General features: G+C 36.2%; 3 protein-coding genes across 6 annotated transcripts in view; 1 reads left to right on the top strand and 2 right to left on the bottom strand.

Annotated features, from left to right (window-relative positions):
* Positions 1-3,246, bottom strand: part of LOC110834062 (tektin-B1) — a 29,174-nt gene extending 25,928 nt beyond the window's left edge. The window contains exon 1 of the mRNA XM_087350303.1: positions 3,177-3,246. The gene's annotated coding sequence lies outside the window, so the exon portion shown is untranslated. The remainder of the gene's footprint in view (positions 1-3,176) is intronic.
* A 30-nt stretch (positions 3,247-3,276) lies between these two features.
* Positions 3,277-4,671, top strand: LOC110834079 (placenta growth factor-like). Of its 2 annotated transcripts, none has more exons than XM_087350308.1 (2): positions 3,277-3,428; positions 4,114-4,671. In XM_087350308.1, exon 2 carries the CDS (start codon positions 4,122-4,124, stop codon positions 4,512-4,514), a length of 393 nt encoding a protein of 130 aa, XP_087206434.1. In that variant the 5' UTR covers positions 3,277-3,428; positions 4,114-4,121; the 3' UTR covers positions 4,515-4,671. The 2 variants fall into 2 exon arrangements, with proteins under 2 accessions (XP_087206434.1, XP_087206435.1); XM_087350309.1 differs by lacking the exon at positions 3,277-3,428 and adding an exon at positions 3,575-3,670.
* Positions 4,672-7,068: 2,397 nt separating this feature from the next.
* The window catches only part of Mgtor (nuclear basket protein megator), a 30,891-nt gene continuing 24,155 nt past the window's right edge, over positions 7,069-13,804 (bottom strand). For 2 of the 3 annotated variants that reach the window (XM_087350298.1, XM_087350300.1), the window contains exons 21-26: positions 13,623-13,788; positions 12,643-12,759; positions 11,825-12,037; positions 11,041-11,133; positions 9,226-9,444; positions 7,069-8,587 (exon numbers count right to left, since the gene is read on the bottom strand). In XM_087350298.1, coding sequence (XP_087206424.1) covers positions 8,457-8,587; positions 9,226-9,444; positions 11,041-11,133; positions 11,825-12,037; positions 12,643-12,759; positions 13,623-13,788 — 939 coding nt within the window. In that variant the 3' untranslated portion in view covers positions 7,069-8,456. The remainder of the gene's footprint in view (positions 8,588-9,225; positions 9,445-11,040; positions 11,134-11,824; positions 12,038-12,642; positions 12,760-13,622; positions 13,789-13,804) is intronic. The other variant, XM_087350299.1, reaches the window with a different exon arrangement.

Here is a 13,804-nt window from a genome sequence, read left to right as displayed (position 1 = left end):
GGCTTACACAGTACTTTCGACGACGAAGACGATGTCTTCTGGATCGCTGCGAAGTAGAAGAGGAACCCAAACACCAGTGATTACTTTTAGAGGCGCGAAGTCAATTCAACAACTAATTTTATGTAGAATAAACAAATATATAAATACCGTTTACCATAATTTAATGAATATTTTTCAAGTCCTCAAATACTGACCACGAAGTAGGCAAGTAGGCCTACATAAAGTCAGTCGAAAACATCTTATTTGTCTTCACAATTTTGTCTACAGCTATGTAAATAAAAATTATATTCGACTTGTTTAATTAACTATTCAAATCTGACAATTCGCTTTTAAAATATTTATTCTTTACATTGACACTATTTTGTATCACATTAATTACACTGTGTTCTCAAAGTCTGACGTATGAACATGTTACGTCACATCCACTGACAGATACAGCACTACATAGATCTACGTCACATCCTTCGACGTGTTATCATACAGAGACAAGTTACTGTACCAATTATGCTAATATTACAGTTACTAACAGTGCTTTAACGACTAATATTCTCACCCTCTCTGAAAATGATTTCATCACAATGAAAGGGAACCCGTAAGACCCAAACGTAGATGAAAGGATAATTTTTAAATGGATCATATGAAAACAAGATTTGGGGCTATGGACTGGATTCATCCGGTACAGGATATGGACGGTAATTAACCTTCGGATTCCATCAAATAGGAGAATATATTTACTAGCCAAGAGTAATTACTGCTAGCCTCTCAAGAAAGATTGCTCCATGGAATTAGTTAGTTAGTTGTGGCTGTATCCATTGAATCGCCAGGCGACTTCCGAGGTATCCAGTCATATCAGAACCCTGATGATGGGGACAGAGTTGGTTCCCGAAACGTCGGTTTACTAAGGTAACCAGTTGAAGCGGCTGATTGCCTGAGAATATTTTATTGATTGTACTCGCCGCAAAAGTCTCAACTCCTATAACGTGTAAAGATATAGCTTTGAATTGTGTTTATCTTTAAAACAGAAAAAAGAACACAAAAATTCTGAAGTGAATGTTAGGAAATGGTCCTAGAATTTAATTTGCTGTTAATTTCATGGTAGTAATTTTGATTTGTTATCGTTCTCGATCAAGAGCAGCTCGGTCCATCGGATCCATTAGAATAACTGCCCTTGCTTTCTACCTCTAAACGAAGGAAGAGCCATCCTTCGGAATGCAGTGTCCTTTTTTTAAAATAACTAACATTTCAATCAATAATGGATAAGTCGAAATTAGTAATACAATGCCATCATCAGTAACATTTAGAGAAAAACAGAAACATTCCAGTTGTGTTACAGATCTCTATAGCACATTATGAAATGTCTTCTACAAAATGTGGACCAGCAGGAGTTCAAGGAACACCGGCTCTAGCGTTCTTCTTAGTTGTGACTTGTTCGCAGTGCTTTATGTCATTGTTCCTCGAAAATGACGTGAATCCGATGCAATGTTACGCAACGCAACCAGAAGTAGAAAGAAGCATGTTTTTGAAAATGCTGCCCGTCGATGCTGATCTTCCGAATGGACTTGCACGTAAATACCAAAGTCTCCGAAATATTTAGGGCTCAACATGGAGAGAGTATGTTCCTTCGAAACGTCGGTAGAGTATCTACTAAGTGATAAACACCGGAGAAATGCGAACCCAACAAGAGGAATGAAACCTGATATTGAAGGATTACTCAAGCAAAATCAGTTTCAAAATAGCACTAATGACTGATTCTGCTAGAGAAAATTGGTAATGTGTGAACCTGTTTGTAAGACTGGGTCTAATTTGCTAGATGAATATGTGACTTACACATTTATCTGACAAAGTAAATAAACAGATACGGATTAATCCTGTCACACTAATAAAGTTGTTCTTTTCAACAGTTCCGTGTAGCATCAGTCGGAGCCCAAAGCACATTGGTTATTTCTTTGTTGTGCGATACATGTACGCTTCGGATAAAAGGATTCCAAAATACTTAAAAGATCCATGACTTGCCAGTTATGTAGAGCACTATATTTGTTTTTAAACTGCAAGGTTTTACTACTACTACTACTACTACTACTGACATGCTTATTCTCGTTCCTACTTTAAAGAATATCAGTCGAAAAACATTTCTATATTTGCGAAGAAAAACTACATTTTTCAGGTGGTCGCTAAACTAAAACCATTGACACACACTTGAATAAACCAAAATATCCAAATTTTTCTAATATTTGAAAATAATAGATGTTTTCAAGATTCTAAATTCAGCAAAGAACTATAACATTACTTTTATTTATTATTAAAATATTCGTGACCAAGTTGGTACTAATTCTTAAATTTATATACAATGAAACGTATCACGTCTATCTGGAATTCGTGGCAGTCAGGATCTGTTTGCAGATACTCGTGAATTCGCTTTTGCTATACCACGTACCGGCACCTTTCTGCCGGCTGCATTAACCATCAAGTCTTTTACAGTTCTAATTAAAAAACCTTCTAACTGAATCTAAATGGTGAAGTAAACCATTCTTCATGTCTTTTCGCAGATACAACGCCCATCATTCCGCCACTCCAGACACTAAATCCCTCCATCGACTCTGGTTAGGGAACGATTTTCGATTACAAAACCTAACGATCATACAACTCGATTAGAAAATACAATTAAGCCAAGTCATTAGTATTATAGCATTTTCTATTGGGCTTACCATCTTTGCAATCAGGCTTAGATATTGGTTAAGAATATCATAGTAGACTCAAATTTAGTTAATTTGCAAATATCGTTTCCAGTTTCATAACGAAAATAATAGTTCCTCCAACATAACATCAAATTTCTTCATTATTTGTATGTAAGAACTGTCATAGCTAGGCCATTCACATTAGTTCATTCATAAAACCAGTTGGAAATAGCAGTTGCAATCTATAACATGGCACGATTTACCGGTAGTACAGAAAAAGAAGATTAAATGTCGAATGGGATGGAGTAGGAGGAAGATAGTTATGAGTCAGTCAAAAGCAAAACGCCCACGATTCTGAAGTGGAGTTGCGTAGTCTGTCACTGCTAAATGAATCATCAAATAAATAAGATAGACATAAAAAGTTAAATTAGTTGAGCATTTTGGTGGGCCATAAGGAGGAGTCTTTAAAGTTTCGTGCGTAAAATATCCAACATAACTTACGGGTACGGAAGTTGAGACGGAAGACAAAGAAGAAAAAATGCACACAATGTTATCTGTTGCAGGGGCGTCATGATTTTGCTTGAAGTGATTGGTGTTTTCTCGCGCAGACGTCAAATCATGGCTGGACATGCCACATAAGTATATATATATAGGTGCGTGATTGCTGTTCAGCAACTTGTCTTCATTCCTGACGCTTGCTACGGAGACACTGCCCAAGACGCATTATTCCGCACACAAAGCTACAATCTCAAGGTATGGTTCGCAAACAATTTGTTCATGATTACATCATAACGAAACCAAGTGGCGATTGTTACCAACACCACCACACCCTATCACTGGACCTAATCCTAGGACAATTGGCATTATGTGGTTGGCATTCTTACAACCCAATTACCAAATATTCGGTTTAATACTTTTCTTCGAGAATTCTGTTTTAATTTGTATACACATACGTATCAAATGGACAACCCACAAGCCTTCTTAATTTAATCGTGGTAACAACATAAATGTTATTTTACAGACATGGAACATTACAACATAATTGGCAACCATGCACTAAATTCGAGAAGTACCCGCGATATGGACCGATGAGTTCACGAACTTATGTGACTTAGGCTCGATAATTTTTCGTTGGCACATGAATTAAAAATAGAATGGAAAACCAACTTTTAATTATAGTTGAACTTATTATTTTAGATTACTTGTATAAACAGTGAAAATAAGATGAATACGTGAATTTTAGCCGTGTTAGTTAATATCGATCATGATCAAAGAATAGCTGATGGCCATTGAAGTTGTGGCCTCGGCTTCTTCATTAAACACGTGCCACTAAACTGGAGGAGTTTCTAATGAACATTTATTAGCTCAATATAGGTATTAAAATCCATATGTATTAATTTAACATTACACAGTGCTTAAAATATTTTGTTTTGTGCAGCCCAAGCAATGCAGTTCCTTTGGCATCTACTGATACTAACCATCCTGATGGCAAATGCTGCTCATCTATATCAAACAAGAGGCAAGCTGGCAACTATGAACCTTCAGCACTTTCGTAAGGTTCAGAAATTTGCATGCAAGCAACCTCAGCCACGCCTCATACGAGTGGATGACCTGTTCAATGTGAACTCAAAGGACTTGTACACTCCACGAGCAACAGTGCTGCATCGATGTGGTGAGGACACAGGCTGCTGTCCAAGAGAGGGCATGACTTGCGTCGCTCACAACACAGAGAATGTGACACTGATATTCAATGTGTATGACACACAGTATCACAATAGATCAAGGCAAGAACAACAAGCTTCAAATCACACACTCTGTCGGTGTGTTGAATTCCAATAACACATGGAAAAGATTTCAGAAAGTGTGAAACTTGTAAACAGACGGATAATATAGAAGGGGTCACACATAATGGAAAAACACACTAGCACAAGCTGTGATAAAATAAGACTGAAAACATCAAATGCTTTTATACACTTTTGTATATATAAAATATGTATATTAGGTACAATTTTATTCATACATACCACTCGGTGCTCCTGAAACATGCTTTAAATGAGTGCAGGCTGAGTATTAAGGATTCTGGGAGGAATCTATAGTTATTTCTGACAGTATTACTTCTCAGTCACTATTTGTATCCTGCTCCGTGTAAACTTCATAGAAGCTGCATCAATTTTCTTTAAGTCTGAGGAAATGTGTGAAATGATATGAAAAACAAAATTGGCCTCTGCTTTACATCAAGTAAGGTCCATTAAAATATGTTCTATTGTAAGTTCCCCCTGCCTTTTCCCCAGACATGATTTTATGCATTAAATTTACGTATGTCAATATGTGATCATGTTGCAAATGAGAAAAAAAATGCCCAGTACATAGTTCAGCAGCATTACTGGTTGAGAAGTGTGTAGCAGAATTATGGAATCATAATACTGAATACATCTATTAATTTGTTCACCCTTGTCTTATACCATCAACCATGCAGTCTGTTTATTTTCAGACATACTGTGTACCACCTGTATTTATGCTACTGTGCTTTTTTCAGTATTTATAAAATTATAATATTTCATCAAAGTTATTCTAATGCAGCTTTGTAAGAAAACACAGTGAACTGCATTTATGTAAATAAAATACTCAGTAATTTCATGCAATATGAATGGCTTTATGTTAAAAAGAATTTAGAATATAATAAAACCATATTCAGAAGACCTCCGATGCCATACAAACGACTTCTGATCTAATGCTTCTCATCCTCTTTTAAGGACACTTACAAGCCTTATATTTTTAGACTGAAGATATTTTTTGTTTTTGCCTTTTCCCTATAGTTTATTTATGAAGTGTGTCATTCCTAATCATGTTCTCTTTGCTGCCTATATAATAATCACTGAACCTGATGAAAATTTTAAAGCACCACGAACAAATTGTTTCATAGTCAGCAAGCTTGACATTTTGACAAAACAAATTTCTTAACATTTGTAATTCATGACAAGCCAATAAATGTATTATCAGCTACCATGACCAACATCCAAATAAGCAGAAACAACATTTATCAGTCTAGAAACTGGCAATCACTCAAACACGAAAAGTCACGCTGCTACATTCTACCAAAATTAAGCACATCAAATTATGTAATGCCATATTATAAGCTGGTAAAGAATTTCTGAAAATAGTAAACAAATACTATGCAATATTTTGTGGTACCTCGTATGGCAGTGTTAAAAAATATTTCTTCTGCTAAAGAACATTATCAGAATAATAAAAGTTTCTAAGAGGACAGTCTTGAAGATACTTATTTAAAAATTCCATATACTAAATATCTTATCACCGAGTTTAGCCTAATAATATTTAATACTGACAACACAGACATTTCAAACAAACCGAGAGTTTCATAATGTGAGCTGCTTACAGTCAATAAAAAAAGTGTCTTGGTATGAAAAGACAAAAATTTATAATGAACTACCCTCAAAATTAAATGCTTATCCACAAATATAAAAGTGGCATTAAGAGAATAATTAAAAATAAATAAATGTAAAGTTATAAATCCTTACGCACTTCTCATGTGTATTTACATGTAATAATAAGTTAATCTGTTTATTGTAATATTAGCCTTGTTTAAATGTGCTGCATGTAGAGTTCTCATGTACTGTGTTAATATGTATACGTGCGTCGGTAATGTGTATATAGGAAATTATCTATTAGGTGCAAAGCTTATTTTTAGAATATTAAGGTAGATTATTTTCTTCAGTGAATATTTAGATATGCCCAAAAATGTCTTTAGGTCTGTAAGTACTGTAGACCTCAAAGTAAAATTAAGTGAAGGAAACTTACACGTGGTAATTGATATAATGGAAGTACTAGACTATTATGTAAAGTAACTCTAAAACAAATTACAGTTAATTAAACACATGAACATATTTATGTAATAGAAGCGCTAAGTTTCATTTAACATAAGCACTCTTAAATACTTATTTATTAGAGTAAAAATGAACCAAACTATAGAAAAGCAAATTATTCGGCAGCAAACTTTCATTCAATTTCCTTCCACAGTTTGGGCACTGTTACTTATGGGTAGATTATACAGGTAGGAAAACATTACAAAATAAAAAAGTGCTAAAAATATCTTTTCTGAAACACACCTAAAACTCCAACTGCAAATGTTATTTTTCAATGAGCGTGCACACACACACACATTACTGTTTTCTTAGTATTTAGGCATATTTTCAAATCATAACCAAGATACAATTCACCACGACTTATCATTTACCAGTGCCAGTCTTTTAACTACAAAAGTCACTTTCCTGCAAAATGTCAAGGTATTATCTTTAAACACACACTTTCCAATTTATCATTCATAACTCATACCATTTACTACTACATAACACAGGTAGTTGATAAAGCACTGTTAAACACAAGTTATGTATCTGTTTATTGGATAGAATGGAACCTATACAAATTTTAGTGATGTTTCCATAATATATGGCAAACTGTGAAATGCTTTCCAAACACAACAGTACTGCAGACAATTTCTGCATACGGTACACTCTGAAGGTTCATTCAGCATCCACAAGCATAGAAAATCCTGATAACATAAACAGGGAGGATATTTGGTGGCAGGGCCTTTCTGCTATGCACAATCAGTGTCAAGTCACCATAACTGAACATCATAATAAGTAATATTACTCACTTTTGTGACCTCCGCATGTTTCAATGTGTTGCGCAAAATTCCCTTAGCGTTAGACATGCACAAGTTTACACTACATCAAGTGTTTTTGTATTAATTTTATATTACATGTAAATTCACTAGGATATGTTAGAAAATTAAGCAGAATAAGTTTCATGGGGTTTGACTTTCCAACAGAAAGAGTATTCAGTCTTCAGTAAACAATAAACTAGAACATCAACGTTGCATATTAAGAGAAGAAAAGTTTGACAATGTCAGAGCTTGGTTTAAACATTCACCTCTTAAGCAACTTTCACAAGAAATGGGAATATAAAAAGGAAATATGTAAACTAATAATAAATTATTGAATCTACAGCCTTACAAAACCAGAGCTGTGCAATCTAATAGCAAGAATAAATTTCTGTACTGGTATCTTCAGTCAGTTCATGACTGGGAACCTAATCCCAGGTTCATATTTTTATGAATGCAGCTTGGTTTTACATGAAATGTTATGTGAACATGTAAAATAACAGGTAATGGAACAGACAATTCATATCTTACATGCAAAGTTCTATTAATACTAAACACTAACATTTCAGTTTACTGTCTATTAACGCATGAGATGCAAAAACTTTACTAACAATATTCTGAATACTGTTTCTGTGGGGAACTTAAACCCCAAAAACTCTCCTGAATTTTATGTGACACTTCCCACTGGACTTATACACAACATAAGCTTCACACAAAAATACTCAATACTCTAGTACAAACTTTCCAACATTCAACAGGGAATCTTGTATGGCAGAGTTACATATAAATATCACATGGGAGTATAACAACACTTCTTCTTATCACTGCTGCTGACTTGCAACAATTTGTGGCAACTCACACAGTAATCACCCACAGCAGAGAAGATGCAGTATCAAATATCCATGCTGTATTTACAAACCTAATCTTCATAAACGGACTGAAAACTGTACACTGAACACATCGATTGACAACTGCAATACAAAATATTACATGCACATAGCAAAATTCCTACACTGGAATGTACTGCTCATATAAAACATAAAAGCCGTGTTAAAATAAAAGGGGAAAAGTTGACTGCCACATGATTTCAAACATTGTTATTAAAATCTCATTTGATATGGGGGAAAGTTACCCTTTGGTTTCCCTCGCATCCGACGTGCCCTTGGAGGACCTCGCTGAAAGTTGCCTCTTTGGGGATCACTTGGTCCTCCTCTCATCATCATACCCCGTCCTAATGAGGGAAGAAATATATTAACCTACATTCCTGCATACACTGTATAAATGTTCAATTTGAAATTATGGAAATAAGTACGTTTGAAATAAACACTGGTAAACTGGCTGAGAATGATTATAATTACATTATCATTAACTAATAACAGATCATTAAAAATATGCATCAACACCATAAGGTTTTGACAATGATAATTTTCTGTGAGCGTGAGATAAAATTGACATTTTCCCCATTTACCTAAGATTAAATGGATCATTATTAATATTTTTGCTCCAACAACTGTCTTCATATCACAGCATATATGAAACATGTTCAACATGTGAAATCTGAGGTTCTTATGGCAGTGCTTCTTATACAAGCATTCTTACAGTATATATAACAATACTAAACAATTTAAAATTATAATTAATTTAAGTAATTGTGAATGAAATATTCCACACACAATTGGACCCTGCTACAATTACTTTATGATATTTAAACCACATTATAATAAGACTTAAAAGAACCAAAATATCATACATCCAGTCCACATCCTCCCAAACTATGTCCCCAAGATCCATTTTAATATTTTCCTCGCATTTATGCCTTCCAAGTGGTCTCGCTCTCCACTACACATATAGTAAACCTGTCTACTTTACCTCTGGAAGTGGAACCTGGCTCATTCCAAACAATGGGTGTGGGTCTCATGGCCACTCGACCTCGATTCCTGAATGTAGTACGGCCAGACCGTCGGACTGTGCCTCCATGCACTCGCTGTGAAGAAGTGCTGCTCATTGCAGGCTCCACTGTTGCCTCTGCCTCACGTCCCTCTTCAATTTCTTCCACTGCCTGGGATTTCTCTCCCTCAGAACTTACTCCTAAACCACAAGGAACATATAACAAAACAACTTCAATTTACAGGTCAAATAAGAAACAGTCACTTCCTGATTCTAAGGAGAAAATTTAATTATAGGTCATATCATAGAAAACAAAGTTTGTATAGAAAAATAAATTTATCTCTCACATAAATTATGGAAGTAATCATGGAACACCAAAAACATGTCAACCTCAACATGAGAAACCTCATTAAAATTACTCTTCACTGCTGCTTCCTTGGCATATCCTCACCAGTTCCGCTATTGCTACTCATCTCATCACGCTCCATTCAAATGTTCATATCTGTGACACAGTATCATCCAAATAGTTGGTAAATAATTTTCTATTTGCTACATCCAAGATCAGTTTGTGCACTGAAACCAGTAACAAAATTCAGGAATCCAAATTTTCGCATCTTTATTATATGGGATTAATAGCACAAATACAAATTGTTATATGTCCTTTACTGCACCTTACCAGGTACCAGATTTTATCATCACAGAAAAGTGCATTCATTTCAGGATTTTCTGAATATGACTTCAATGCAATCTACCTGTCCAATCACTTTCATCAACATACATCTGAACACCACTTACCATAACTTGCTTTGCTGTTGTTCATCATACTGGTATCTTTCAGTCCATATCAGAGTTAGTTATTAACAAGTCCAGCAGATACCACTATCAATCTAGAAATGTCAACTCTTATTACTTACATTAACGGTAGGTTCCACTGCCAACTAGTTAACTAAATGGCTTACCGAACCCGAAGGTTCATCACTGAATTAACCAAAGCCCTCCACCGGACCCTGTCCTGGGCCAACAAAATCCAGTCTACTTCAACTCCTATCTCCCATAGATCCCACCTGACATTATCCTCCCATCTGCGTCTAGGTCTCCCCAGTGGTCTATTCTCCTCAGGCTTCCCAACCAATACCTGGCGCACACCTTTTGTCCCATCCATGCATGCTACATGCCCGGCCCATCTCATTCTTCTCGACTTATATCACCCTGACAATACTGGGGGAGGAGTATAAATTTTTAAGTTCATCATTATGTGGGTTCCACTGCAGAATTATTAATACACTGTACGTATTTACAGATCTGGCACTTCAATTTTGATAGGTCCAACATAATCACCAGGTATCTTGCAAGCTGCACTCCCTAGTTCCCATGCCACAATGGATTAAGGATGGTCAGGTAAAGATTCAGAGCAGCCTGGTGATGCAACAGTTATTTGAAAAACTTTGACTGTTGTGGATTTATTGTTCTAATTACTTCTGATCCTTACTATGAATAACTCTCTTGTAACTTCCTTGGAAAGCATCACCCTACTCTTTATGTTAGATCACGTTACTATGCCCAACTAGAAGTGTGGGAGTAAAACAAGAGCTATTTTTTTTTTAAAATATATGTTGACACGTCCACAGCACCTTCCCCCTTTGCCATGTGCTGACATCTTGCAAGATGTCTGATTAGTATAGTTCTATCCACAACATATTTGTCAGTGTCAGTTATGAAAGACTATATTAGATGACATCCAAAAACAATTAACATGAATGACTTGAACATGAATCCTATTCTAATGCAAAAACTCACCATCACCTCCTTCATCTGCCATGTCCAAAATATCTTCCTGCTCAACAACCTGATCTTCGGACAACCCTCTAGGTTCACCTGATCCACCCATTTCTGGTTATTACAACACAATGAAAGTGATTAAAATAATTAATAAATGTTAACAAAAATACTTCAAGTATCTAATTTTAAAGAGCCAAGTCATTCTCGAGAAGCTAACAGTCATTCAGGTGGTCAAGAAATACTCTTACCTATTATGGAAGCAAAACATTCATGGCCACATTCATAACCCACCACATTAATGAAAAAATCTGACCAGAATTACAGCACGCAGCAACAATCATGTGTCTATTTACAATAATGGTTTTTTTATCAATGTGCTTCATTATCTGTCTTGGACTATAATTTGTTATCCAGGTTTAGTAAATGCATCATTCAGTAATAGTATATTAATTAATCCCTTTTTAGCCTAATTCACCTTTTAATCACCAGTCCCCAAGACATGTGAACCATGAAACTTGGTAAGAACATTATTAGAGGCCAGCCCCACCTTCCTACTGTTAATTTTTCTACCATCCATTATACCAACATGGCAACAATGTGAATTCCCAAGGCCCACTTAAAACAGGGGTCCTGAAATTGTGTGTAATAACAGACCTTTACAAAATCTACATATGACAGAAGTCCTTTAAAACACTTTGAATATAGTACCTCCATCCACACAAAATCTTTCTCCAGTTCTTCCAAAGCTCTGAACTTATGTACACTTCATATCATTGGCTGCAGTGAGCACAATGCACATTACCTGCTACTTGTGGTGGGGGCATCTCCTGTTCTGTGGCAGTAGCTCCTCTCTCTACAGTATGTGTCACTGTGATGGCAGGGATGCTGCTTGGAACTTCGGTACTGGTACCAGCTTCTGCATGCACTTCCTGGTGCTCTGGAAGCACCTGTTCACCATCACTGCCACCCACACTCTGGCCAACCTCACCTGGCATATCCAGTGCACCCAAATCACCTACATAATGACAGTTCACTTCAGGGTTCATAATCTAGGATGCTCTGTGTTAAGTTCTTCATGACATAAGCCTGAATTTTACTCTTTTCTCTGTTTATAAAGGTTCACGTTTCATCTGCACGTGTCAGTGTTTGTATAAACTATTTTATTTATGTACCAGAAAGACTGTAAAGTATTCTGAATTCCTTGACTGACCATGTTTAAATTTTACTGTTGTTACTTATTTAACTTTCCAAACATTTAAAATTGTCTGTTTCTTTTAACTTTTGTCCAGCTGTTCAATTATGATTTTCATATAGCTATATATTTCATCATGACAGTTAAACATAAAAGTTTAAATCAGCCAGTCCCTTGTAAAATGCCTTACTCTAATGCTACTTGAGCTAAGGAATACGTATGAATTACTTTTGCTTTCCCATGTTCTAAACTCAATTCAATTTTAGATAAGGGTTAAATTTAATCAAATGCCCTTCCATTTTGTACATATAAGATTTCCTGCAATAAGATTGTCATTTCAATCTGTATAACATGCAAAACTCTAATCTTATCCAGATTTGTACTGTAATCAGACCAAGCAAAACAGTCAAAGACTTAGCATTGTATACCCTGTGGTGACACCTGGAGAGGAGTGGTGGGAACACTTCGTCCTGTCCCAGAATCCTCAAGCTGTGTCAGATCCATACGAGTATCATCCATTCCTTCAGAAGCCACCTGAGCCACTCCTAGAAAAAGGAGCATGTTCTAGGAATCATTTTGAAACTAATAGCTCCGAATTACATAATAAAGCCCCACTATGACGCAAACAATTGTGTGGTCAAGAATATCAGTGATATTCACAGAATTTATGACCATAATGTAATTGAGGAAAGAGCCGGGTAGCTCAATCATTCAATTCCCAATGGGGGCAGAGGACTTTTCCTCTAGCATCTGAATTCAGATTGGCTCTGGGGCCTACCGAGCTTCCTAAACAATGGGTAACAGGGTCCTTCCCCAGGGGTAAAGTGCGGCCAAAGAGAGACACTAACCACTCACCCGTATGTAGTGCCAAGGTTAAGAATGAGTAGGAGCTATAAAACCTCCCCCCCCCCAAAGCGCCTACATGGTGTATAACAGGACACCTTTACCTTTTTATGTAATTGAGAAACTAATTTGTACAGTTCACCATATATTATTAATATGTATGGGAAGGAAGACAAATGCATACAAAATTTTAGTCAGTAAACCTGAAGAGAACAGGCCACTTGGAAAACTTAGGCACTGACAGAGGAAAACATTATTATGTATCTTATAGAAATAGGGTTTGAAGATGTAGATTGGATATGGCAGGGTCAGGATATGGTCCAGTAGTGAGGTCTTGTAAATACAATACTGAACCTTCAGGTTCCATAAAAAACAACATTTCTAAAGAAGTTGAGTGTATTATTAGTCACATGGGAGTTTAGCATATATCTGAACTCAAAATAGACCACCTTTACTCTGAGACCAGGTAAGTGCTGGTATGTAATGGTGCCCCCACCTTAGGACCAAGGATATGATACAGGTGACCCATTTAAATCACAAACATCTTAGGAAGAACTAAAAATACCTGCTCGGGCAGCAGGTGGGTTTGTGTCAGAGAAGGTAAACCTTCCTGTTGGTACTTGTGGAGAACTGACTGCCTCCCCAAAACCATCTGTACGCCTTGGAACAAACAGTGTGGGAGTACTGGGAACAATGCTATCATCTCCAGCATCTTCATAACTTGGAGGCTGCTAGATAAACAAAAAG

The sequence above is a fragment of the Zootermopsis nevadensis genome, unplaced genomic scaffold (assembly GCF_977971745.1).
Source record: "Zootermopsis nevadensis isolate Lab colony 2312 unplaced genomic scaffold, Znev_1.0 Znev_ptg000017l, whole genome shotgun sequence".
NCBI classification, from domain to species: domain Eukaryota; kingdom Metazoa; phylum Arthropoda; class Insecta; order Blattodea; family Termopsidae; genus Zootermopsis; species Zootermopsis nevadensis.
The sequence above is the reverse complement of the archived record's forward strand: the minus strand, read 5'-3'. Positions and strand labels throughout refer to the sequence as shown.

Bases quoted from the DNA above. Each gene is read 5' to 3' on its own strand.
- LOC110834079 (XM_087350308.1), top strand. From the start codon at position 4,122: ATGCAGTTCCTTTGGCATCTACTGATACTAACCATCCTGATGGCAAAT.